Raw genomic sequence first — 26,434 nt, 5'->3', positions numbered from 1 at the left:
ACAAATAGTTGGGAGGAACCGTGCTTTGCCTCCAAGACATCAGCCTTTCCCCTTCACTGAACCTTCTTTGAACTCATCTGTGCACATGAAACAGGAAAAAGGTAATTAATTAAATATCCACCATCAAACACAGGAAGGGCTGAGACCAAGTCCCAGCCTCCATCTCTCGATCCTGCAAGGAGGCAAAGTTGGGAAAAAGGAGGGTGTCTCACTGCAACTATGAATGGAAAATTCAAAGACAGCAACCATGAATTTTCTTAATCCAGGGTAAGGCAGTAAAAAAAGGGCTTAAAATCATGTCTGATCATTCCTGAAGCCCACTTTTAGGGTGGATAGAAAAATCATCCAAAGTTCTTTGCCAGAGAAAGGATGGAAAGGTGAAAACTGAACGGAAAATGGAAAACCTTCCACATTTTTTATTTTAAAATCTTTTCAGTTGGAGCATTATTATCTCGGCTAGCTAATGTCCACGTGTGTAGCATAATCCCTGCCAGAGGAGGCAAGGGCCACTGCAGACCTTCCTCCTTGTTTGCCCATGACACCATCCCTGGGCGATGCACGCTGGCTCTCCTAGCTTTCCTGGGGGCCATCGCAGCACCTTGGAGCCTCCCTAGCACATCCCTGCGGTGGTGGACCTTCAGTACCAAATACACACATGGTGATGTGAACGGAGAACCTCTGCCAAGACCAGGAGATGCTCATCTTATGGCACAAAAAGTCCATCACATCCCATGCGGAAAACTCATACAGGGTTGCTGGTTCTTTGCTTCCCTCTAAAATACTGTTGGGTGGGTAGCCAGAGCACCCAGCACCTCCATTCAACGGAAAGTCCAGCCTCAGTGTGTGGCTGACTCCCATCACCCAGTCAACTGGATTTAGTCTCAAGCCTTGGGAATGCCCAAGCCTGCCAAGGACTGCTGCTACCTGGTGAAACGGCAAGCCACATGCCTGTCTTTGCAAAGCCCTTCTCAGCAATCACATTTTCAAATCTCCACATTTTCAGGAGAGCTTTCACCACCCAAACACTTGTTGAAGGTCTTGACACCTCTTCTGTTGGTTCCATTCTTTCAAAAGCAAACAGGCAGCAACAGGCATGGTGGCTCAGGACCTCCAGCAGCAGTTTTTGCTCACAGCGAACTATTTCCAGCCCTCTGTTCCCAACATTCAATGTAAAGTGAAATGAAGAACATCTCAGGCTCCTTCATGGGGAGAGGTGGGGCCGAAAAGTGCGTGGTCGAATCATCATGACCACTTTCCTCAGGGAGTAGTAGTCTGTGTCCTTCCATGAGTACCACACAATACCATCTGGCCCCAGGACCTTGCGGTTTTTAATGGAGTATCGGCCACCCTGTGATGCAGAGAAAGGATGGTCAGGCATGGGAAATGCATGGAAGGGTCATCTAGATGGGAGCACTGGGGTACTGACTGCTCTGAACCACTGGAGCGTAACACAAAGAGCTTAATGACAATGTGATGAAAAGAGCATGTCAAGCCACACATTTTTCAAATGGTCCCAATGGAGTTGGCATCCATCTGTCTCACACCACACCACCCACACCACGGGTTTCCTCCATGAGGTCTCAAACCCCAGGTTGCAGACATGTCTCAATACTTGTGTCTTGGCCCATGGCACTGAGAAGGCTGGGCTACCTTGGTGCCCAGCACTCATTTTGTTCCCTCCCTGGAGAGCAGAGGCTGCTTAAACCAGGAAGGACTACTGTGATGTGATGTGAGAACCAACAGCCTCCTCCCAGCCCTACACCTCATGTGCTAACATCTGTATCCTCATCCCTCCACCTTACCTTGTAGTAAACACCGTTGAGGTTGGAGAAAAAACACTGGTGGTACCACCAGCCTCCATGAGAAATCTCAGCGCAGATGTTCCCCGAGTCAGGTGTGCTGAAGCTCCTCTTGTTGTGGTACCAGGCAAAGGAATCCTCCACTGTCCCACTGAACCCATCCACGTGCAGGCGGTAATAGTTTGCCTCGTCCTCAATGCTGCAAGCAACAGAAATGGAATTATTTAATGGGGAGTGTTTGAGCCTCCTTTCCAAGCTGGATACTGCATTCCCAGTGTGGACACCCAGCAATCATTGATCTGCTCTGGCCAGCCTCCCTGCTATGATTCACCACCTCTAAAAGCCAAAGATGTATTTTTCCCTTCTGTGGGATGTACATGGTTTTGTCATGACTCAGGGTGCTTGTCACAGGGCTGGACTGGGCAGACCGTGACTCTAAAACCACAGTAAAGAACTGCAGCAGCTGCGGCAAGACAGTCCCCCTAATTATACAGCACTGCCTCCTCTCCACGTAACAAGCATCCTGCTCTTGACCTGAGCAAATTAGTAATCTGCCCCTGGGTTAGCAAAAGCTAAAGGTCACTGCCATTGCACACAACATCTGATGAGAGAAGTTGGGATGACTATTCAGAGCACACATTTGCTGGTGGAGGATGCTCTGTGGCACATTCAGGCAATGGGTGTTTTTTTTCCCCAGCAGTTTCAGCAGTTTTGGGATCTACTCAAAGCCTTCAAACTTCAAGAGTCCATAAAGTGTAGTGCTCCCTTGGACATCCTCCCATGGCAGATTACTCCACAGTCACCCACAAGCATTTCCAGTAGCAACAGGGAAGGTGTTCATCTGGGACAGTCTAGACAGACCTGGTCACCTCTGATTAAGAAAGGATGTGGCTGATATGGTATGTGTAAATAAAACACCAAGGGGCGGGCTACGGACTCTAAAGGACATGTAATATCTGGCCCAGCAAGTAAAAGCCACGTGTAGAGAGGGTGAAACTCCAAACATGACTCTAAACCAGGGAGATGCTGGAGGACCTGCCCAGCAAGACCACAGGATTCAAAACTGTTTTTTTGACATAGAGATCAATTTTGGCAGAAGAAATGCCCCTAAACAGCAGGGGACTGTCCATTGTGTCCTACAGCTCCCTTCCCCTGAGGCTGTGGATGCTGGCTATGGCTAGATGACACTGCACATTTACTAGCCCACACCCAGACTTCAGCTCAGAAAAAAAATTGGTGGACAAATCCAGGTGGGGAAGAAAGGATAGGCAGCCTGGGCCCAATCTGAAAAGCTCTGTAGACATTCTGACCTCAGTGGGGTTCCCATGCCTGAAAGTCTCCAGATATTGAATCAGTTACATCTACGAGAACCAGGGAAGGCCATCCCACTTTCTACCTGAAGACCTGGTAGAAGGCATGCTTGTGCTTGTTGTTCCAGTCCTCCAGGTCGATGCGCAGAGAGTAGTCCCCTTGGTTTGTCATCTTGTGGATGTTCTCATTGCCCAGCCAGAACTCACCATTGAGGTCCCCAAAACCCTCCTTGTATTCATTCCAGGTCCGGTTGAAGTCAACTGAGCCATCCTGACGCCTCTGGATGACTGTCCATCCCCCACCTGCCAGGAGAGAGATAACGTAAAAGGGGAGTCTCCACAGAGCATTGAGGGGGTCCCAGACAGACCCCTTAGTGGTGTCACCTCTGAGGGTCCACCTGCAGCTCAGCAAGGTGTCTCCTTGTCATGTCTCCTCCCATCAAGTGGCAAAATACAGTGTTGGTTACTGCACGGAGATAAAAAGTGATGCCCATCATAGCTCACGGAAAAGGGCTCCCACCTGTCCCATGCTGGTTCATGACGATGTTCCGCTGTTGAGTGTCCCAGATCATAAGGTGGTTTTACATGAGAGGGAGATGGTAGTTTTCAGGAGGAAAATGTTTTGGGACTGGAACAAACTAGGGATCCTGGAGTTTCGAGGTTATTATGTACTGTTCCTGCAGCACCGTGGAGGCACACAATCTCTCCCAGTATTGTCTCACTGACTCCATCTGCTATTCCATCTGTCCAAATCCTTCTCTCCTCGCTCATTTTATTCCAATATTGTAAGCTTCGGGGAGGGGCGGGGGGGGGGTGCAGGGGGGAGACGGGAGACTGGGGCCATCTTTTTATTTGCTGTTTGTACAGCTTGCCACTCTACAGTGTCCAAGATTGTGTTGCTGGTCATGCAGATAATAGTAATGATGTAACAGAGACCACATTGAACAGCCTGTTTCTTGATGGCTATGTGCATCCCAAAGCTGCAATCGCCTGTAGATCCTCCAACAGAGGAGATCCCTACATGTGAGGAGCTGAACCCCTTCCTCCAGCATGGGACGTGTGGATATGACACATCCATTCAGGCTGGAGCAGATCCGTAGGGCAAGGAATTGACAATCCATTACCCCATTTTCTTGACAATTTGCATTATTCTTCCAAAACTCAAGTGTTGCAAACTGATTTTGTTAGTAAGTTTGTGCCTTGGGATGACAGTAGTGCATGCCATACAGATCGTTAGACAGCAAGGGTGTGGGAGGTCACCTGCTCCCTCATTTACACTCCAGAATAACTGTGGGAGAGGATCTACCTACCCCCTCCTCAATTCAGCATGGCTACAATGAGAGGTTGCCCACACATAGCCCTCAGCTACCCAGGGATGCTCCAGATACCCCCCAGTGACCAGCTGCTATGCCAGAAGGGCTTCTTTTTCCCTAAGCCCTTTGTCATATCCACTAGTGTGTTGCAGATATCTTGGATGCATGAGGACATCTCAAAGAGCACTAAACACCTGTATTTAGGCAACTGGATTCTAGCCATAATGTCTGGTTTGAACTATTCACCCAAAGCCCTTCCACAACCAGCAGAGAGGATGATTCCTCTGTCCCTAGATCTGCTCTTGCTGGCTGTAAAGCAGCCTCAGAATAAACCAGATTTAAGAAACAATTCTCAGGTTAGACCATTCCCACCCAAAACTCAGCTGGAAGATGCTGTAGGTGCCTCCCAGAGTACCTTCAGTATCCATCTCACACAGCACTTCAACAGGCATCCCGCTGACCGAGGGCATGATGCTGTAGATCCCAGAGCGCCGGAGCCCGTTGTAGTAAACGGAAGCACAGTCGATGGGGCAGTTCCTGGCGTTTTTCACCTCTGGGCAAGAAAGCAGAGAAACAGCCTTTAGTGCAGAGCATGGAGCAAGGGGCACACAACCCAACCCAGCACGGCTTTCATGCAATCATCATGCAGAGCCAGGCAAATAATCCTGGTTGCAGAGCTTCTTCTGGAGATGAGCACCTCTGCAGCACACCGACTTCACACGTGAGTGCAGTGGCTTATTAGTGATAAGGTTCGTTAGCACAGATCCGCACTTAAGGATGCTGCAGCTGAGAGATGGTCTTCAGTTCAATGGTCTTTTTCGTGGCAACACAGAAATGACATGCATTTCACCAGGCTCAAACTAGATCATATCTCACACCAAAAAGGTCTTAAACATTGATAAAGAACAGGCCGGTTCTCCAGCAATGGTCAGTGTAGGTCATAGGGGAGGGTTTTTCTTCTCCCAAACCGCTGCTGCGGGTTTAATCTTATCAGAAAATGGGATAAAAATGCTTCTGGAGAGCCTAAAGATGTTTTTAATGGGTATATGTCAGGTGGGATTTATTTTGCCTGGTGCCTGCTTCAGGCAGGCAGCCTCAGCTACTCCTTCGAGGTTTCTGCAGAGGGCAGTTCATCCTGGTTTTAGGTGGGAGCGAAGAGCCACTCTCCCTGTCTCCCTCCATCATCTACCAAAGGGGCTCCTCTGATCTGTCTGCCCTGAGCTGCACGGTGATATCTGAGGTGCCCTGGGGCATCCTGGCTGGCTTTCAGCCATCCTGTGCAGCTCCTTGCATGTATCTGCCAGGCTTATGTGGATGCCTCAGATGCTCTGGAGTATTTTGGGTGGCACTAGGTGTCAGCTGAACTGAGATCCTTGTCATACCAGTGGAAAGAGCACGCCGAATTGCTCTCGGTCAACACACTGTTTGCCTCATTATTTTAAATCTCCAGCTCATGTGAGGACATACGCATGTAGACAACCAACGTGAAGCATCCCCAGCTGCGAGCCAAGCCTCCCCAGTGGGATGAATCCCATCTTCAGAAAGGCACAAAGGTAACTCACACAGGCAGCTCCCCTTCCTTTTACACACACAGCTAGACCAGCCTGAAGCACAGCCTGGCCTGAATACCAGACTGGGACACTGGGAGAACCAGGAGCCTGAGGGAGGGAAGAAAGCATGCACGGGAGATGGCCCTTCCGTGAGGCACACAAAGGATAAGACCACGGGACTGGAAGATGAAAACTCCTTACAGATGGGAATGTCATTCCAAGGGGAAATGATGGATAAAGAGCTGGATGGTGTGGTGGCTGGGAAGTCCCCTGCAGGCTGGTGACAGACCAAGGACATCCTTTGAGGCTGATATCAACCGTCAATGCTGCTGCAGGGCAGCATGTGGGAGAAAACAGTTGTGTGCAGCAGGCAGAGGTCAGGGGGAGGCAGCCTGGACCCAGCAAGCATCTGGAACAGTGGGCAGAGCCCAATCCCACCTAAAGACAGTCAGCTAAAAGTACGGCATCAAACGTCTGCACTTGGGCTGGCACGCTCCAGGCTGGAGAAGTCACCATCCTGGTCACATCAAATTACTGAGATTGAACCCCAGCTCTGGTTTGCAGGTGGTGGTCATGGGTGTAGACATGAACTCTGACGTGCTGATTTTGCACGGAGCATTTCTTGCTCAGGGCTCAGAGGCACCTGAAGCAGGTACCGATAGAGCTGCTTATGCTACCTCCACCATGAAGTGGATGGCCAAAAGAGCTTTAAATGAGGGCACTGGCAAAGACTTAGACTAGATCGTTCAGAGGAGAAGTAACATGACTTCTCCTGTGACATGCCCTGATGTCACCAGCTTAAATCAGGTCAAGGTTAGTAGGTGAAAGCCATCAGCAGTTCAATTGTGCATTCCACCTGAGTCATACCATCTAGACTGCTCCTCGGTAGAGAAAATAGACACTGTCTCTACAAGTCCCTCAGTCAGTGTTCACCAAGGGCTGGAAGACTATTCAGAAGTATCGCTTCGTCCTTCTCCAGTGCTCCTCCTGGACATCTGCTGTGGGACACAGGACACGGGGCATGGCAACCAGACTGGCACACACACTGGTCTTCTTGGAGACCACCACCCCCTTGCCACAGACCTGGAGACTCAAACAAGTTGCAAAAGCAACTCAGTTTCCCTTCCAGCACCTTAAGGTTGAGCTTTGAAGATCTTGGCTATGCTGGGCCCCAGTCAAAATGTTTTCATGGCAGTGGCAGAACATTTATTTGGCAGAAAACGGTGGTTTAGTCAAACTGAACCTTGAATTCTTTACTTGAAAGTTCCCATGTTTTCTAAAAACCAAAGAAAAATTTCCAGGGACTAACAGGGAACACAACCAAAAACCTGGCAAAAATCTTAATGCATTTATTAAAAAAAGAGCGTGTGAGAAATAACAGAAAATGGTTGTTTTTCAAAACTGAAGAGTTGCACCAAAGTCCTAATTTCATGATGTGAATTTCTGGGGGACAAAAAAAATATCTAGTTTTTTTGGGATGGAAGAATAGTCCCTGGATCTGGAAGGCAGGCTCCCGCCGCTGACTGCAGGTGGGGTGATGGTGGGAACAATGCCAGCCTGTTTGTCAGAGCTGGTCCCTGTGAGCATTTCACACCATCCATGTAGAGAGAAAGGAGGCACTGGGGGGACAGGACCCTTCCCCTAGGCAGCTCGGAAGCCATTCTCAGAGATGCCCATTGCTCTGAGGAGCCCTCCTGGCTGCCTCAGTGTCCTGGTTTCAGCTGGGATGGAGTTAATTATCTTCTTAGGAGATAGTACAGTGCTGGGTTTTGGCTCTGATGTGAGAACACTGTTGATAACACGCTGATGGTTTTAGTTGCTGCTGGGTGATGTTTATATCAAGTCAAGGACTTTTCAGTTCCTCAGGCCTTGTTAGTGAAAAGGCTGGAGGGGCAGAAGGGATTGGGAGGGGACACGGGCAGGGCAGCTGGCCTGAAGTAGCCACGAGGTATTCCATACCTTGGGACGTCATGCCTGGTATAGATCCCTGGGGGGTTGGCTGGGACCCAGGATCGTGGCTGGGCATCGGTCAGCGGGTGGTGAGCGGTTGCACTGTGCATCACTTGTTTATGATTTCTCCTTTTCCCGTTGGATTTTATTCTCTCCCACCACCCTTTCATTATAACTGTTATTGTCATCATTGTTATTACTGCTCTTTCATTTTTGTTCTGTTTCAGTTATTGAATTGTTCTTATCTCCACCCTTGAGCTTTACATTCCTTTCTGATTCTTCTCCTCATCCCTCTGGGCTAGGGGGGAACTACCAGCCCGGGTGAAATCACAACACTTGGAAAACCAGTTTGAGTGGGATCAGACTCCTGGCAAACGCCAAAGGGATTTAAAGCAGTTTTCCCACAGCCTTTTCCTTCAGCCCCCCTCGAGAGATGATGTAAAAGTGAAGCATCCCTCCCCCCACCAATCCCAGCAGCTCCCCATCACCTGGATGGTGCATCTCCTCCTGCAGCCTCATCTCAGCAGGGCCGAGGCAGGTGGGATTGCGCCAAGCCCAGTCGGTCAGGACGGAGATATTGTTTATCTGGGCCTGCATGTCATAGAGCAGCGTGGCCTGGATGTGCTGCAGGGTGCTGGCCTCGCTGTACCGATGCTCCAGGTCCTGCACCCGTTGAACCAGGCTGTGGTTCTGGCTGGCTGCCTCCTCGTGCTGTGGGAAGGGAGAAAGGTGGGATGGGGGGGATCCCTGGGGACCGGCACGGAGCCAGGGACATGGCCCCAGGACCCCCTAGGGAAGGGCAGGCAGGGGAGAAAGAGGGCAGAGGAACACTTACTGGGTGCACCAACTGGGTGCACCAACAGAGACTGAGGATCTCAAGGATGGTGCCTGCACCCTCACGCTCATCGCCAGTCCCGTACCAGCCCCCAGCCAACACACAAGCCACAGGCAGCTTGATATTCCCAGGCTGTGTGCAGGCAGGGCATGCACAGGCAAACCTAGGGCTGCAGGAGCAGGGCAAGCACGCAGGATTCCTCTCCGAACACCTTTCAGTCTGCAACCTGTTGCAACATGGATGTAGCCACTATGTATTCAGCAATGCCACCACAGCTGGGTTTTCCTTCCAAAAGTTGTCCAATCTCCCCTTGAACCATTTCATATCTTGTAACATCATAAGGGGCTCCACAGCTTATCAGCACATTGCACGGTGAGCCACTGAGGTGCCGGAGCGTGTCCAGAGAAGGGCAGTGATGCTAGGGAAGGGGCTGGGGCACCAGTCTGATGGGGGAGGGGGGAAGGGGGTCAGCCTGGAGAGGAGGGGGCTCAGGGGGGACCTGATCGCTCCCTACAGCTGCCTGGGAGGGGGCTGCAGCCAGGGTGGTCGGTCTCTGCTCCCAGGTCACAAGCGACAGGACAAGGGGGAACGGCCTCAGGTTGCACCAGGGCAGGTTTAGGTTGGAGACTGGGAAACATTTCTTCCCCGAAAGGGTGTCCAGCACTGGGACAGGCTGCCCAGGGAGGGGGGGGGAGGCACGATCCCGGGAGGGATTTAAAAGACGTGTAGATGTGGCGCTTGGGGCCATGGGTTAGTGGTGGGGTTGGTAGTGCTGGGTTAACGGTTGGCAGTGCTGGGTTAACAGTTGGACTTGATGCTCTTAAAATGTTTTTTCCAGCCTAAACAATTCTACGATTCTGTCTCCTGCTCTTTGGGCAGCAGCTGGTGTCCTGTAAACAGCAACGACTGTATTCGTGCTATGCAAGGAGCAGGTGTGATACAGGACACTAGTCCCTTTCATGACACTTTTGCCACTTGTTTTTAGGACAGCCAGTCCCTGATCCTATATAAAATGTGCATTCAAGCTGCCTGGAGATGCCCACAGATCCTACCAGGAGCTGGGCACACTGAGCCTCACCAGCACACATCCAACATGCCCCAGATGCAGTCACCGCTCACCTCTCTTGTTCAGTGCTCCTTGTCCATTAGATGGCAGAGCAGGCCTTGAACAGCACCTCCAAAATCCCACAGCAGCCTGGGAACACCCCTCCCCTCCCCTGGGCAATGCCACAGCTCCACACCGGGCTCCTCAATCCCCCTCCGGGGTCTGGCAATCCCAGACTGCCATCTGCGCCGGAGGGACGCTGGTTCTCCACCAGCACTGCCCTTCCCTGTCCCCTGATGGGGACATCTCTTCCCCTGCCTCCTGCTCAGTGTCACTGCCTCAGGCTCACAAGCCACTCCAAGACCCTCAAAATTTATTTTCTCACCTCCTTGTCCCCGGTGTCAGGGGCAGATCTGGATTTTTAGGTGTCCGTGCAAGTGTGTGGTTTATTACACGCCCCTGGGGACACAGAGGTCTGGCACTTGACTCATCACTACCAGCAAAACTGCTGAGGCTTGGGGATTTCCTTCAGCTGGAAGGGGTTTGCATGCCCAGAGTTTGTTTTCTTCCCTTCCAGCTGCTCCCAGGACCCCACTTGCACCTTGGTCCCCATTCCTGCCAGTACACATCTCAGCTTGCTGTTTCCAGGAGCATCACCACTGCTGGGTTATTGTCCCAATAACTAATGGCAGCTCTATAATATCCTTCCCAATGCTGCTTGAGCATTGCCTGCGTGGTCCTGCTGAAAGCCCATCAAGCCTGACCATATCTCAAAATCCAGAGCAGCTAGACAGGCAGGGGCAGCAAAGTGGGAATTACGACATGTAACAACACGGTGCTTTCCTTCTCAGGACTGCAGTATCTCTGGCCCTACCATATATCAGCCGTTCCCCTGACCTGCTCTGTGAGCTGTGACTGATACAGGCTTCCTCCACCTCCCTTCACCCACACATCAGCTCTCCAAGTAAACGCCATGATGTTTTCACCCAGACAGTCCCCTCCTCCACGGCTGATACCTTTTTGTTTTCCTGCTGCTGATTAAAACCAGCACAGCCAGACCACTGTGACAGTGCCTTGACGCTGCTCCCTTCCCTGCATCCCTCTGCACTGGTGGGACTGGGTCTGTATTTTGCACCGCGGGGTCCTGCTCTGTGCATGCCCCACTTGTGCAAAGTAATAGGGCTGGAAATGCATGGGGGGGCTGGGTGAAGGGGGTCCTTCTTGCTTCCTAAATTGCACTGAAAGGAGGGAAACATGGCAGGGATGGGGTCAACCCATCTGACCTGATTTGGGTGTCCCTGTTAGCTGGAGGGGAGCTGTGACCTGGAAGGGTCTGTTGCTCTCGCCCAGCTCAGAAAGGCATGCTGAGCTCAGAGAGACGTCTCCGCGTGGACAGGCAAGCCCGTGCTGAGCTCCCGGAGAAATACTGACAGCAAACCCCAGGGATACCAACCAGCATCAGCCAGCAGCTGATTTGTAAAGACGGATTAAAGGAGCAACAACTCCTCTGTGGGAAGAATGGAGGCGGAGGAGAGCTGCCCAGGCTGACACAGCAGAGAATTCAGTAAAATCCTGAAAGACACAAGGGGATGCAGGAGAAAAGCAGCTTCCCAAGCTGGGCACAGGCATTTGGAAGTGGCCAGACCAGCACAGGGGGAAAATTCCTTACGGGAGAGTCCCAAAGCCGACAGGGAGTGGAGGTGAGCAGCTTAGCAGCTGTTGCTGTCTCTGCTTTTCTCCCTTCACACAGCATGCAGCTTCGCTTCTTGCTTCCCCCCCCACCTCTGGTGCTTGGAGGGTGACAGGACACACATTGCCATCAGCTAAATTCTCCAGGTTTTTATTTCCTTCTTCTTCTGGGCCTCCCATCTCTTTGGTTTTTTTAGACTCATGAGGAAAAAAAAAGAGCTTGAAAGACATGGCTGGAGGTCTCCAGCCCGCTCCCCTGCAGAAGAGAGGGCCGGTTTCCGAGCTGGATCTGGTTGTTCAGGACCTTTGCCAGTCGAGGCCTGAAACTCTCTGCAAATGATTTCAAAGGATCTCAGAGGATGTCCCCTTTCTGAGTGCAGCAGTATCTCAGTGGCATAAATGTTACCGGCACTGTCCCCTGGATATGAACCACTTGGAGACACCTAGGTAGGACCTGGAACCTGGCTGCTCCAGGACAGCTGGGTGCCCCCTGTGTCCCTCTGCTCTCCTCATAGGGTGAGGAGCCCAGCAGCACCCCACAGCAGGCACATCTCCTTCAGAGCTGCTCACCTGGACTCTCACTGAGGAGAAACAAGCTCTACCAACTCATCGCATCCTCCAGGAGACAACTGAGGGGTCCTAGCAGCATCTATGTCTGCATTCACTGCTCAGATCTCTATGAGATCAGCTGGATCCCATAGAGACCCTTGCATGGCAAGCATCAGAGTCAGGTAGGAGGAATCCCACCCTTTGCCGCTGCTCCAGAAGCATCCCTGTCCACCAGCTTCTCTCCAGCTGCCAGGCACGGGCTGAAGTGCCAGGGTATGATGGGAGAGCATCTGCTATCTTTCCAAGGACAATTCAGCACCAAAAAATGCCAAATAATGGGGAAAGGGAAAATAAACTAAGCAAAACAACACAGAAATTACCACGCAGGCGATAAGGGACACAGTAAGGAAGAGCAGAAGCTTCAGCCAATGCCGGTGGGTCAGGAAGGGACCTGCTGGGACATGGCCTCGAGGAGGGGCCACCTGAACCCTGCAGTTGGCTAAGAAGGGGGAAGCATTTTTATAAGAGGTATTACAGGCTTGTGGGACTGTGCAAAACTAATTATAGGATGTTCAGGGGAAAGTCTAAAGGTGGGGAAAGGAGGATGGATGGGATGGGGACTGGGAGTAGGAAAATTGAGAGGTGGGGGAGTTTGAAAGGGCTGGACATGCATAAAGCAGCTGCCAGCCAGTGCCCTTGTCCATCTGAGCTTGATCACTGCAGGTTTTTTTCCCTTCTCATGCAGCCCTTTCCTTAGCTTATTTTTTTCAATGCAATCTCACTATCTCCTATGTGTGAGTGCTGCAGGGTCTATGTGCCTGCAACTAGAGGAACATGAGCCACGGGGCTCACAGGTCTAGGTCAGGGTGTAGATGCATGTGTACGTCCATGTCCATATATATGTATATGTGTATGTGCATGTGTACAGGTAAGTGCAAGTGCTTGTATGTGGGGTCTAAACACCAGCAGCTGGAAAGACCTGGGAATGTTTGTATTTCCCTAGTAAGTTTAATTGTGTGTATAACTCGCCAGCAAACTTCAGGCTGGACCAGCTGGCAGGCAGGAGACCAGCAGGATGAGGAGGCGCAGGTTCTTAGATGCATGGATGTTAGATGGACTGAGAGCCTGTGCTCCACATCTAGTTCCCTCGCTGGAAAACCAAGCGTCCTGTTCAAGGCCATCAGCTCAGCTCCTTCTACAGCCACCACCAGGCAACCAGCATCTCCAGAGGGAGATTCCCCTTCCTCTTCTTTCTGACTCAACATGCTCAACATGACCCTGCAATGTGTGCTCAGCCCAGAAAGCCAACTCTACCCTGGGCTGCAGCCAGAGCAGCGCGGCCAGCAGGTCAGGGGAGGAGGCTCTGCCCCTCTGCTCCGCTCTGGTGAGACCCCCCTGCAGCGCTGCGTCCGGCTCTGGGGTCCCCAGCACAGGAGAGACACGGAGCTGCTGGAGCGGGGCCAGAGGAGGCCAGGGAGATGCTCAGGGGCTGGAGCAGCTCTGCTGTGGGGACAGGCTGGGAGAGCTGGGGTGGCTCAGCCTGGGGAGGAGAAGGCTGCGGGGAGACCTTAGAGCACCTGCCAGTGCCTAAAGGGGCCGGCAAGAAAGCTGGGGAGGGGCTTTGGGCAAGGGCAGGTGGCGATGGCACACGGGGGAATGGCTTTACATGAGAGAGGGGAGATGGAGATGAGAGATGAGGAAGAAATTCTTCCCTGTGAGGGCGGCGAGGCGCTGGCCCAGGCTGCCCAGAGCAGCTGTGGGTGCCCCATCCCTGGCAGGGCTCAAGGCCAGGCTGGACGGGGCTGGGGGCAGCCTGGGCTGGGGGCAGGGGTCCCTGCCCGTGGTGGGGGGTGGGACTAGATGACCTTTGAAGGTCCCTTCCCACCCAAACCGTTCTGTGATTCTATGACTCTGAAGAGACCCTGCACAAATGCCATAGAGCAAATACCTCGCCTTTAGATGGGTCCTTTCAGAGTCCGGAAATGAAAAATGGATTAAGAGCATGAAGACTGCAGGGAAATATTTAGTGTGTGACTGTCCACCTCCCTCCTGGGCTCCGAGCTGGAGAGGTCAGTGGAAGAGCTGTACCTTCAGGTAGCACAGAAGTGTGTTTTGGGGCCAGTGTAGGGAGCTGGGATCAGGGAAGGACAGATTAAATAGTCTTAAGGGACAAAATGTCACCAGGGCATCCATGTAGGTAGTTGGGAGACCAAAGACCTATTGCACCAGCATGTCCCAGTACAAGTGCAAGGAGAAAATGGGAGAGGAGCAGTAGAAAGCAGGTGAGTGGGGACAGGGGCCAACATGGGAGGAGTAACCTGGGGTGTGGGGCACCGAGTGGGTCTGCTGAGCACGAGCATCCATCCTGACTCACATGTCTCCCTCCCTTCCTCCATCCCACCAGGAACAGCTCGCTTCCTTGGAGGCACCCACAGCACAGACACCTTCCCAACAGCACGGCCACCCAGCACTTATGGCCTTGGGGCTGCCCAAACCAGGCTTTCCAAACAGGGAACCCAAAGGCAAGGATGAAAGGAAGGCAAATAGAGAATAAATCACCCCCAGAGCCCAACTGTATCAGTTCTCATCTCCACCAAGAACAAAGACAAGGGTGCTGTTCACCTGGCAGTCTCAGGGCTCTTGTATCTGACACCAGTACGTTGCTGCTGGTTCTTCTGCACATCTCATCAGCAGCCCAGTGAGACATCTTAGCTGGGACACAACTCGCATGGCCAGCAAAACCACACCATGCTCCCTCCTTTTTCCTGGCTACAACCCTGTGCAAGCACCGACACCGAGGGCCAAGCCAGGTGTTTACCAGGCAAAACCATGGGGCAGTGCCAAACATCTGAGAACTTCAGAAGTGCCAAAGATGGAAAAAATATATTGGCATGAAGCTTCAGGCTGTGGGGCTGGTGAATTGAGCCAGGGTGGAATGGACACCAGAAAGGAGGTGGCAGGAAGGGTGCTATGGGCTGGAGGTCAGGGCTTCTGCTCTGCTGTGGCCATCAGAGATGTGGTCCTTCACCAGCCACCCAAAACTCCAGTGTGGGATCCTGCTGTGGGCAATGGGATGGATCAGCAACGCCTCCTAGGCAGGATGAAAGGTGGAGGAGATAGTACAGATAAAGCACTGAAGGCTTTATGGCTAATGTTAAGAAAGATCAGCCCTGGAAGGCTCCTGAGCCGTCACAGTAGGAGCAGCTGGGGTTTAATGGATATCCTAGCCCATGGACAGAACAACACTGCATGCTTCACTGGATGTCCTCCCCCTGCAAGCTGCTGGGAGCTGGAAGGGACCATGGGGAGGGGGCACCCGTACAGAAGAGATCTGCGAAGAGCGGCCCTTTACCTGGAGCTCAAGGGCTTTGATGTGGTGCCGGTGGTTCCTCAGCTCCTCCTGTAGCTCTGAAATCAGCTCCCGCAGCTCCAGGACCTGCTGCTTGCGCTCCTCATTCTCATGGAGCCAGTAGGACACCTCATCGGTGCAACGGAACATGTCTGGGCATCGCTGCTCGTCCCCCTGTGGCAGCGTGGCCACGATCTTACAGCGGCCGTTGGGCAGCACCTGGTTGCTGTACTCCCCGCACTGGATCAGGCCCGTGCCCTCCTGGGGACCCTCGTGGTCTCTGTAGGCTGCGGGCAGGGATTTCTGCAGCGAGGGGCTGCTCAGCGTGGCCACAAGGATGAGGGAGAGCAAACCTGCCCTGGCAGAGCCAGTGCTGGGGCAGACCTCCATGGGGCCAGGGAGGATGGTCCGTGGGGATAACCCCGTGCCTCTCATCATAAAACACCACTGGGGAGGAAGGTGACAGTCCCCAGGGCTCAACACCAGGTCTTCTCCCCAGAGCTAGTGGGTGAGGCTGCAGCTATACAGGAACAGAGCATTCATAGGGATCCCAGAGCTCCTGGCACGGGGGTCACTGCAGACCAGGGACTTGCCTGTCCCCATAGAGCATCCTCCCTGGTGTCACCTGGTGGCCACCAAGCTGGAATCACCTCCGGTGGGAGCTCCTCTGTTCTCCTGGCCAGGCTCCACTGGCCTTGTGGGCTGCGTTTCCTCTCCTGCAGAGCTGCTGGTTGGCTTGGAGGCTGCTGAGTTCTGGCCAGGGGTGGTCAGCCCCCCGGGCAGAGCTTTCTGCCCATGCAGGACCGTGTGGGGGAAGGAGCTGGCTCCCCTGCATGGGGCATCCTGCTACGTCGTCACTCCCTGCAATGGGAACCAGAGCAAGGAGATGGGTGATGGAGAGGAAGGATTAAACAACGCTTCCCACCTGTAGCAGACTGACTGCCCCCCCCCACCTTCCTTGGCCCACCCCAGCTGTCCCCATGGCCTGGGGATGCAGGGCACAGATTTAGGGCTCTCTCCATGTTCCTCTGTATGGCTTTTCCTTGGCAGATGTAACTATGGAGTTATCAAGTGAACGGTGGCCATCTACGTGGGGAGCGCAGCCCACCAGCCCGCCCTTGGGCAGGGTTAGACCACCAACCCATCTCTGGGGCACTCTGGATGGACCCCGACTGTAGGTTGAGGTCCAGAGAGGCCTAAGGTCCAAGTGGGGATGGAGGGCTAAGGTCCAAGGTGGTCTGGCCACCAACCATGTGAGACAAATATGTGACTTGGTCCCTTTTATCCAGAGGAATCAGGCTCCCCTTGCAGCCAGAGCTGCTGTCTGATCCCTGTCCAACACTGGGGCTCCCAGCCATGGCATCAAACCCTGGGTGTGCTCCCAGGTTTTCTCCCGACCAAAAGCCATCCCTGTCCCACTCTGGTGAGGATGGGGAACTGGGAGGGATGCCACGGCTCCCCAGCATCACCCCGCCTCCCAGCAAGCAGCACCCTAGTTCCTGACGTACCTTCAAAAGTCCTGGCCAGGCTCTCCGGCGGTGAGAGCAGAGAGCAGCGAGCACCAACTGGCCACGGGGAGCAGAGTGTGATTTAGGGGACACTGAATGCTTATTCCCCCTGATCCTATCACTGCACTATAAATAGGGCCAAGAAAGCCACCAGTCTCAGACGACACACGGGAGGGAGGAGCACAGGTCCCAGTGTGACCTTATCAGTTTATGGGGATTAAGTTGGTGCCTTGGCAGGAAGGCATGGCTCCCCCTTACTCAGAACCCCCTGCCCCACTCTGGGGATGAGTTTTGGGGAGAGGGCAAGTTCATCCAGTGTGCAGTGACCTGTTCCATCCCAGCAGTTTCAGGAGGGGAAGCTTCTCAACCTGGCCATGGACAGGGGTTTGGGGCAGGCAACAGCTGTCGTTTGTTTTATTCACTAGCCCAGGGCTTCCTCTGTGCTTTTTCAAGTGAGTAATGCCAACGGCTTGCTTAATTACATATGCTAATCATTCAGCCACAGGAATGCAAGCTGAAACCAGAGACGTCCATATTAGACAAAACCATCAGCTGTTGGGTTTTCTTCCCTTAATGTGAAGAGTTTTCAGAGATGCTGCCAGAATGAGTCCCACAAAGGAGATACTCAAACCAGCTCAGATGGTCTCCAGAAACAGAGGAACTGCCCGGAGAAGAGGAGCTTTGTTAGCAAACATCAGCTCAGGTGGTTTGGAGAGGCATTGGACCTCATAGGTCCTCCAGAAGCTATCCCAGATGGCCACATGAGTGTCCTTTGGAGGACATGTCACCTCCACGGGCAGGACCCTCCTGCATCACTGGTGACCCCCAACAAGCCTGAAAGGAGGCTGTGGGTCCACACGTGATAAGGGAAGGATACAGCTTGCATGACACCTGAGCATCCAGCCTTGTACGGAATCATAAAAACTCTGAATGGTTTGGGAGGGGAAGGGACCTTAAAGACCATCCAGTTCCCACCCCCTGCCACGGGCAGGGACCCCTCCCCCCAGCCCAGGCTGCCCCCAGCCCCGTCCAGCCTGGCCTTGAGCCCTGCCAGGGATGGGGCACCCACAGCTGCTCTGGGCAGCCTGGGCCAGCGCCTCGCCGCCCTCACAGGGAAGAATTTCTTCCTCTTATCTAATCCCCATACCATGGTGGGGCCATGTTCTGCCCTGCCCTCCCCGGAGCCAGATCCATCCCAGCAGATCCAGTGCCTCTTCCCCTGGGAAGGATGAAATCTGAGTTTAGCTCTAGGGTTAAGCAGAAGAACTAAAAGCCCAACCAGATCACCATCCCACAGCCAGCTCCCAACTTTGCTTTCAGCTTGTAAAACTGTTGGGCAAAGGGGTTTTACTGGTTTTCTTTGTCTTTGCAGGGAGTTGGTCAGGGCAGAGCAGGGGGATGTGCTGCCCCTGATTCCTGCCAGGTCAGGACACGGTGCTGTGCCCCTGGGCTGATTCCTGCATCTTCAGCACAGCAGGCATCTCTGTGTCTGTATCCACCACCCAGGCTGTCTTGGAGAAGAGGGGACCCAGCAGCAGCTCTCCTGTGCAAGCAGAGCCTGCCCCAAGCTCATGCACACTAATGAACAGCCCAGGGAGGGAGCAGATCACCCCAGCTCCCCCCAGCCTGGAGAACCTCCTGAGAACACCTTGTTTTGCTGGGGCAGGGACCCAGATTGCTCTAAAAATCACACTTCTGCATGCACGCTGCCTCCAGCCAAGCTGTCCTCTGCTCTTGTTCAAGTGTGGTTGCACGTGGCTTCAGCAGACACTTGTGGGAGAGAAAAATGAGGCTGAAATATCCTCCCTGGAGCTTGCAGAAGCTGGGCCAGTCCAGCAGGCAGTCAGCCTGGACAGTAATGCCGGATAAAACAGCGGGGAGAGGGACCCTGAGATCAGCCTGCAAAGCTCTGCCATGGGGGACAGTGCTGTGTGAGGGGACACCAGGGGCAGAGGATGGGAAAACAGAGCTGGGGGCAAGGGTGAGACAGAAAAGGGTCATTGCAGAGACAGGAGGAGTTGCAGTCCATTTGGATGTGATGGATGTGAAGACCTTTTGGTGCTGAAACTACTCCTTGGGCTGGATCCCACCACTGCACCAGCAAACCCCACTCCACCACCACAAGAGCTGTTCCTCTGGGCAGACACAGACGTTTACCCTCCAGGCTCATCCAGACCCACGCTATGGCCAGTGGAGAGAAAAAGGGTGCGATGGTAGATAACAAAATGATAAGATGAATTGTACCCCACAGATGGCTCTTTATGGGGCAGTACATGGGAGGGGGTGTATCGGGGAAGGGGGGGAAGGGGAAAAATCTTGCTTTTGAATCCTAGCCAAGAGCTCCTCCTGCGCGATTAGCTAAAGACCAGCTTTCTCTTATTGCACACGAGTGGATAGATATTTAACATGCTTGTCCATAATGAAATCCATTATCCTCGTCTTTCGCAGAGGCTCTACAGTCCTGGTTCTCCCTTTTCATGACTGTAGGTGGTGGGGGAGAGGAGGTGGAGGAGGGATGGAGCCAGGTACAGCCAGGCCCTTTGTGTGGCCACTCAGGAGGCACTCTCCCCATAAATGTTTGGGCTCCTAAATGGATCTGACCTCCCCTCCACCAGCCCCTTTCCCTTTCATTTTCTTTTCCTCATTATTCTTGGAAAAAAAAAACCAACAAAACCACAACCCCACAACCCCTGTCCGGATCATTAGCGTCAGAGGCGGAGACAGCCGCTGAGAGCCACATGGAAGAGGCGAACATACATTTCGTTCAATGCCCCTCAAGTGGCGTTTTGCTCAAGGCTACTCCTTCACAAAGGGAGATGTGAAAAATGGTCCCCGCTGGCAGCTTGCCACCAGCTGCCCTGACAGGGCTCGATGCAAAGCTGCCTCTTCAGGGAGACAAAGTGCAGCCATTTCTTCTGCCTTCAATTGATGTCTGAGTTGTTTGGGGAGCATTTAGTGAGGAGGGGAAAGAGGAGGGGGCGGAAATTCAGTGGGAGAGCCTGGGCAATGCTAATAGACATAACAGCTCTGAAAGACCCAAGGTTGAGTGCCTGGTGTTTGGTCTGCCCATCTTTGGCATCCTTCCCTGCTGTCTGGGGGGATATCATCTGTGACCCCTCCAAGCGGTCAGGGATTAATGGAAGCCAACATCAGTTGGCCCGGGTACCCCTCAGCCAACTCTTTTCCAAGTCATAGATTCCAATCACACCCCCTTGCTAGATTTCAAGCATCCCAGTGAGTAGTTGTTGCTGAGCATCCATTTCCCCAACGTGCTGTGGAGAGCAGAACCGTGAAGCCTGTGCCACCTCCATGGTTCCCTGCCATGAGCACGTCTTCTTCTGCTTCCTTCTAAATGCAGGAGCACACATTTCCATGGGCATGCAACTTCTTGTCTTCCCATTGCCTCCCAAATCCCACTCTGTCTGCTCCCCTCCCTAGCTTCTGGAGGTAACAGGGTCCCCACCACAATTATCCAGGTGCTGCAGCCTCTCCTCGAGCCTTCAATGGCTCACATGCCCTCAGTGTGTAAACAAGTCACTGGCTCTTGCATCGTCTCTCTTTGAGGGAGAAATGTCCAAAAAATGCAATCCTTTTTTTCCATTTTCTCATTCCTGCCCAATGGAGTGAAGAGACCTCCCAGGTGTCCCTGGATAGCTCTTCATCCCTGACCTTGCCTTGGCCTCCTGGAGGAAATGACAAACTAACCCAACTCTACCCACCCCACTGATTTAGGACTGCAATGCTCCCACCACTAACACCAATAACCAGTGATTTGCTATAAATAATCAGCAGTAAGAGGCAGTTCAGAGATTCCTGAAGACCAGGGAACCCCAAAATCAGACTAAACTTCAATGCTGCTCCACTGCTCATGGTCATGCTCCACAAATATCAGCAAAAACCATACCCTGAGGTACAGGTACCATGGGTTTCCAAGCCTCACACTCTCCACCATCCCCAAGCCCTGCATGGAAACCCACCCTGGGTAAGCCTTGTCCCGGGTAAGCCCTGCCTGGGGAGGGTAAGGGGGGGCTGGGCACATCAGATGGAGATTTAGTGTCCAGCTGGAGCTGGGAAGCTGCTTGTGGTCAGTAAGGCACCGCAGGTCTCATGGCTGCTTTGGGATCCTGCAGGGATCCGGCTCTGCCTCAGGGGCTTTGCTAAGCGCCTTCACCCTTAATCCTCCCCAAGAGCACCAGCCCTGGGCAGAGGCAGCATCTTGAAGGGGCAAGTGATGCTGTTCACAGCCCTTGGGGCTGCTCCTCTTTTGGCTCCCTGCAGCCTCCCAGATCCCCCTCCCATCCTCTCTTCCCTCCTGCAATTTCAATGTGTCATTTAAAGAGGGTTGAAGTTGCAGAAAGGAGGAAAACAGGACACAGCTGAGTGTCGGTAGGGCTGGGTGCAGTTCTCCTCCCATCGCACCCCGAAACACAAGGTGAGCTCTGGGTTGCAGGAATGAAGTCCCTGCTGGGTTCCTAAACCCTGCCGAAAGCCGGCTCCCCTCCTAAGAAGCTGTAATCCCTCTTAGGGGAGCAGGCAATAATCAGGGATTTGGCTCTGGGTGTGCAAAAGTGTGTGTGCACAGCATGTGCCTGTGTCTGCGCGTGTGTAACTGGCTCAAAAAGCAGAGAAAGGCAGCGCCAAGTAGGACAGAAAATGCTGAACTGGACAGTTTTGGGCTCCTGACCCCACTGCTCCTGTTGGCCCAAGGATGGCTCTGCCTGGGGCTCACCCCCCGGGCCAGGTGCATACCTGTGCCAGGCTGGAGGGGGTGATCCACATCTGGTGCCAGTCCCGGAGGGAGGGCAGGATTTATCCTTAGCACTTTTAGCCAGCTGAAAGTCAGGCAGCCCCTCCCAGCCCATGGTCTGGGCTGGCTCTTCTGTCACCAAAGAAGGAACCACATCCTTGCAGGAGCTGTGTGTCCTTGGGTGGGTGGCGGGGACCCGACGAGCTTCTCTGGGCAGGAGGGCTGCCCCTCTGTGGGGACAGAACACTCCCTGTAGAGGTGCGTGGCTGCGCCCCTACCCTGGCCACAGATATGCAGGACAATTTCCAAACCCAAGAGCTGAAATGAGATTAATTCAGTCTAAAAGCAAGGTGCAATATTTGCTCACCGTTCTTTTTGTTACCAGCAGCTGTAATTGAGTGAGAGGTGCACCTCAGGGAGGGTTTCCCATGCAATGTGCTGCCTCGCCCCCAACAGCCACTTGCATGGCCAGCTGGAGAGGCATTGCTCTCTTCTTGCCCTCCCTGGCTGCTCTGAGCAGTTTCAAAACAGTCTACAACCAAGAGAGCTCAGCCTTTGCAGAGAAAACGGACTTATTCCTACCCAAACCGTAATTCCCTGCTTGGGGTTACAGCCCCAAAGCCCTTGTGACCATCCTGCTGCTCCTACAGCACGCTCGCTCTGGGACATCCATGTCTTTCCTGTACCGAGGATGCTCAGGGGTATCTTTGATTTCCTGCATTTCCAAGAAAAAAGTCAACTGCATTTCCCTCAAAAACTCTTAAGGAAGGAGATATAAATTGCAATGGATGGGGGTCAGGACCCTTAGTTTCTGCATTGTAGCTCTGTGCTTGCAGGAATGCTGAATGGGGGGAACGGATGGCGTTGTGAGCCCTGGTGATGCCCTGGTGATGCCGGGTGATGCCTGATCTGGCACACATGAGAAAACCAGGTGCACTGGAGAAAGGTCACAGGAGTATTTGCCTGTTCACTGCTGTCCAAGGAGGTTGGTGTTGGGGGGAAAACCCAGGGCAAATTAAACCCCTAATATGCTAGGCTCATCTGCCAGAAGATCAGCAACTGCAGCTGACAGCCTTTTCTGAGCCATCTTGGTTGTCACTAGGAAATGCCATCACCTTGATCCCTTGGAGAGATCCAGGAGGAAAGACCGGCATAACAGGAATAAAGCCTCAGCCCTTCAAACAGTTCAGGTCAGGTCAGTTGCGACAGCCGAGATGAGCCTGACTCCAACTGGTCCAACAAAGGCATGGAAAATCAAGCTGCAAACTCCTGTCTTAAATTCTAAAGGGATCAAGACAGAGCTGCAGGACAGGGCTTCCCGGAAAGGATTTGGGCAGTTGGAATGAATTTTCTGGAAAAAATCACGATGAGAGAGGCTAGGAAATTCTGGAGGTGCCAGAACATGTTGACATTTTCCAGCCTATCAATATTTGGGGAAATTCAGCCACAACAGGGGATAAATGTGCTAAAAATGTGCTCAAAGACTGAGGTACAAGCCAACACCTTTCCTAGAGAGAAAAATCTGTGGCCTGAGCTGCAAATTCCAAATGACAAGCTGGCTTTTGAAGGAAACTTTGAGGAAGGAAATTCCCTTACCTGCTTTTCCAGGCTGCCTTGCCACAACATCTTTTGGGGTCATGCACACCGCTTCCCAGGTGCAGGCAACTTTTCTCCCCCTGTTTTTGGCTCTGCTCAAAATGTTACATCTTCACCAAGACCAGACACTGCCTGGCAGCATCCCTAGACATTACATCATGGCCACCCAGACCCTTTTCACTTCAGACAGGCTCCCCAAGGCTCTGGGTCCCCATCATACCCTGCTTGGTGCAAAACTGGTGCCACACACCCTGTCCTGGTGCAAGATGTGCAGCTGGTACCCACCAGAGCATCATTTCTGAGGGACATCAGGGTCATGAAGGAGGATCAGGAGCTGCTAAGCAAGGCAAGCATCCTTTCAAGCACTTGTGCCATTGGAAATGCTGCTCCTGTAATTAAAAGTGAGGCATTTCTTCGCAGAGCAGGGAGATGGGCTGTGCATTTCCCAGCTGAGTGATGCTGTAGGTGCTGAAAGTCGATTGGCTTCAAGGGAACACTGGAAAAGATTGTGAAAAAGAAACCCATGGAGGGTTATTAAACACCACGACCCACAGATTGCTCTGGGCAGGCGCTGCTTATCAGCCTCCCCTCCTAACCAGCACAAGTTGCTGCAGTGAAGATGTGTCCTTCACCACGAATTCAAGAGCAGCAGAAACAAATATCAGGAAAAAGATAACACCAGAAAAAACCTACAAGCATAAATAGCAGTAGTCATCCCAGAAAACACCTACAAGCAAAATTACCAGAGTGACATCATCCAGATCCTCAAACGCTTTTGTCTGTTCCTAGGGAAGTGCCCAGTTTCAGTTCAAAACAGAGAGAATCAGGCACAATTAACAGGTTTTAGCACATAAATAGTGCTGTGGTAAAGGCACTGGCATCAGTAAGTTCAGACAGAGCAGCAATGAGTACCATGAGTTCACATGCCACACAGTCATTTTGTTTTTCCTTTTTTTTGGGCTGATCCTGCTTTTATTAAAGTCAGTAGGAAAATCATTTGACCCCAGCAGACAGGAAAATGACTCCCCTCTCTGCAATAAAACTCATGTGTGCCACATCCCAGCCAAAAAAAAAAAAAGGAATTTTTTTCTACCAGAGGCTACCCTGGGCTGCTCATGCTGAGGAGCTCAGCATCTTCACATGAACTTTAACCTGGTCCCACGTGCCTGCTCCGCTGAGGACAGCGGGGGGACTCCCAGTCCCTAACTTCAGAGCTGTTCTTGCTCCTACAGAGAGGCTACAACCAAGTGTCAGTATTTTCCTCCAAGAGCAAGGTGCACGGCTTGCATTTCACAGCCTGCCGCAGGCACAAGGAAGGCATGAGGGGGCTTGGAAGGTCCCCCTTCATCAAAGCCAGCTGGAAACCAGTGCTCCGGGTGTGCACAGGTGTGATCACCTCCATTTATCCACCCAAAAAGGCTCTAATCCTATGGGTGACCTGCCAGTCTCTGGCTCCAAGGCTCAGATTTACCATCAGTAAGTCTATTCTGTCTTGAAAATCTCCAAGCGGTGGAGATAGATAGTTTTATGGTGGTGATCCAACTGTCTTTTCATCTGGATGTCTCCTAGGTCCCTGCTTGCCATACCCTCCACAAGTCCTTCATGCAACTGCCTTGCGGATCCATCCTCATCCCGTTTCACCAAGCACGAGATGAAGATGGTTCGGATGGAGCAGGCTCCTCAGCACTACGCCCCACTCCACCAGGGCAGGAGCAGAAGTGGGTGTGGAGCCCAGGAAACCTGCTCAAACAGAGAACAGGTCAACTGTCTGCAAAACACCACAGGAAATCTGCCCTGAGATAAAGGGGAGAGGGACTGACTCAGCACCCAATGGAACGTGGCTGTGCTGGGGGGACGTGGGTCCTCGGACAGACCCACGCAGGCATCACAAGATTTTTGCAGGCCCTGTAGCACCTCTCAGCTCCGTGACGCTGGTGTTTGTTTACAGCCCAGCAGGATGGCTGCCCCATGTCCCGTGCCATTTGAGCACAGCCGTGACATTCGCAGCCAGCCCCAGATCTCATTCACACCCAGGTGCAACCTGCTCTCCAAATTAAAACGGAAAAGGCCAGAAATCACGCGGCTAATGAGCCCGTTCACCCATGGATGCCTCACTCCCACGTCCAGCCCTGCCAGGAAAGGGCTGCCTGTCCCGAGCGTGTGGCTCTTAAGGGAACAACGTCATGATGAACCCACCAGATCTCTTTCAAGGCACCCCTAAAGTGAGGTCGTCGGTTTGGGGTGAGGGCAGTTTGCTGGAGCAGAGCCCTGGGGGCATGCCTTGCTGGTGGCCATGCTCAGAGCCAGGCACTGGGAGATGAAAGCACGTGTGCAGTGTAATGATGGTCCTGGATGGTCTTCAGGTCTCCCCTGTTCAGGGAGAAGAAAGAAGAGGTTCCCCCTAATGGGATTTCGTCCCTGCTGGAGAGTCCTTTTCTTGTCGTCTTGGCTTCCCACCACTCCAATTGATCTGCCTGAGAGTCGGCTGCATCCATTAATCATTTACACACTGGAGTCTCTTTGGAAAAAAAATTAAAATAAAATAAGCTCTGTAACAAAATATAATTAGTACCCTACTGTTACACTGGGAAACAGCCCTGTGCTGGGAGGGGGAGCCAGTCACTCCAGCACCCCAGTTGCAGGGGTGGCATTCCTGCATCCTTCCAGAAGTGCTGGGGCACCAACGTCCCTGGAAGATGCCACGCTCCCTGGCACCGGGAGCAGGGAGGCTTAGCTCCGGCAGCGGTCATATCCAGGAGGGAGGACTGAAAGCACCAGCTGAGAGGCCAGTGAGCAGGAGGCATCGGGCACGAGCTGCTGAAGCTGCAGCAGAGGATGCTTCACCTCAGCCCCTCACCTGCAGCCGGTCAGCTCAGTGAGGTTTCCTAAATAGATTTCACATCTTCCTTATAAACATAAACGGCACAGATTGGCTTAATGAAGATGGAAGGGCCTTTAAAGTGGGAATCATAGCTCCAGTCTGGGCCATAAAGTATCTTAGAATAGCTCTCTGTCACGGAAAAATATTGCACATTGGGGAATCCGTCAGGGAGGACGGAGGCAGCTGACGCAGTTGTGGGCGCTGCAAGGAGATGGGGGTGGTTTGGGGATGGAGTTGGGGACGACAGGGGTCTGCAGAAGGTGTGAATCAAACTGAAATGCTACAGAGGCTATTCCTCAAACCGCTGGTCCTT

The 26,434-nt window shown here is 52.8% G+C and overlaps 1 protein-coding gene across 1 annotated transcript; it reads right to left on the bottom strand.

The window, feature by feature from the left end:
- Positions 1-390: 390 nt before the first annotated feature.
- Positions 391-17,007, bottom strand: LOC102047369 (angiopoietin-related protein 7-like). Its single transcript, XM_027811609.2, has 7 exons — positions 16,898-17,007; positions 15,393-16,250; positions 8,411-8,633; positions 4,838-4,975; positions 3,196-3,412; positions 1,803-1,998; positions 391-1,348 (listed from the first exon to the last, which is right to left on the bottom strand). Exons 2-7 carry the CDS (start codon positions 15,825-15,827, stop codon positions 1,202-1,204), a joined length of 1,356 nt encoding a protein of 451 aa, XP_027667410.2. The 5' UTR covers positions 15,828-16,250; positions 16,898-17,007; the 3' UTR covers positions 391-1,201.
- Between the last annotated feature and the right edge of the window lie 9,427 nt (positions 17,008-26,434).

Source organism: Falco cherrug, chromosome 6, assembly GCF_023634085.1.
Source record: "Falco cherrug isolate bFalChe1 chromosome 6, bFalChe1.pri, whole genome shotgun sequence".
Lineage (NCBI taxonomy): Eukaryota > Metazoa > Chordata > Aves > Falconiformes > Falconidae > Falco > Falco cherrug.
Note: the sequence above shows the minus strand (reverse complement) of the source record. Positions and strands in the feature narration are given on the sequence as shown.

Coding starts and splice junctions, on each gene's coding strand:
- LOC102047369 (XM_027811609.2), bottom strand. CDS start 15,827: ATGATGAGAGGCACGGGGTTATCCCCACGGACCATCCTCCCTGGCCCC. Junction 8,634..15,392: donor TCAAAGCCCTTGAGCTCCAG/GTAAAGGGCCGC, acceptor CCCTTCCCACAG/CACGAGGAGGCAGCCAGCCA. Junction 3,413..4,837: donor GTGTGAGATGGATACTGAAG/GTACTCTGGGAG, acceptor CTCTCCTGGCAG/GTGGGGGATGGACAGTCATC.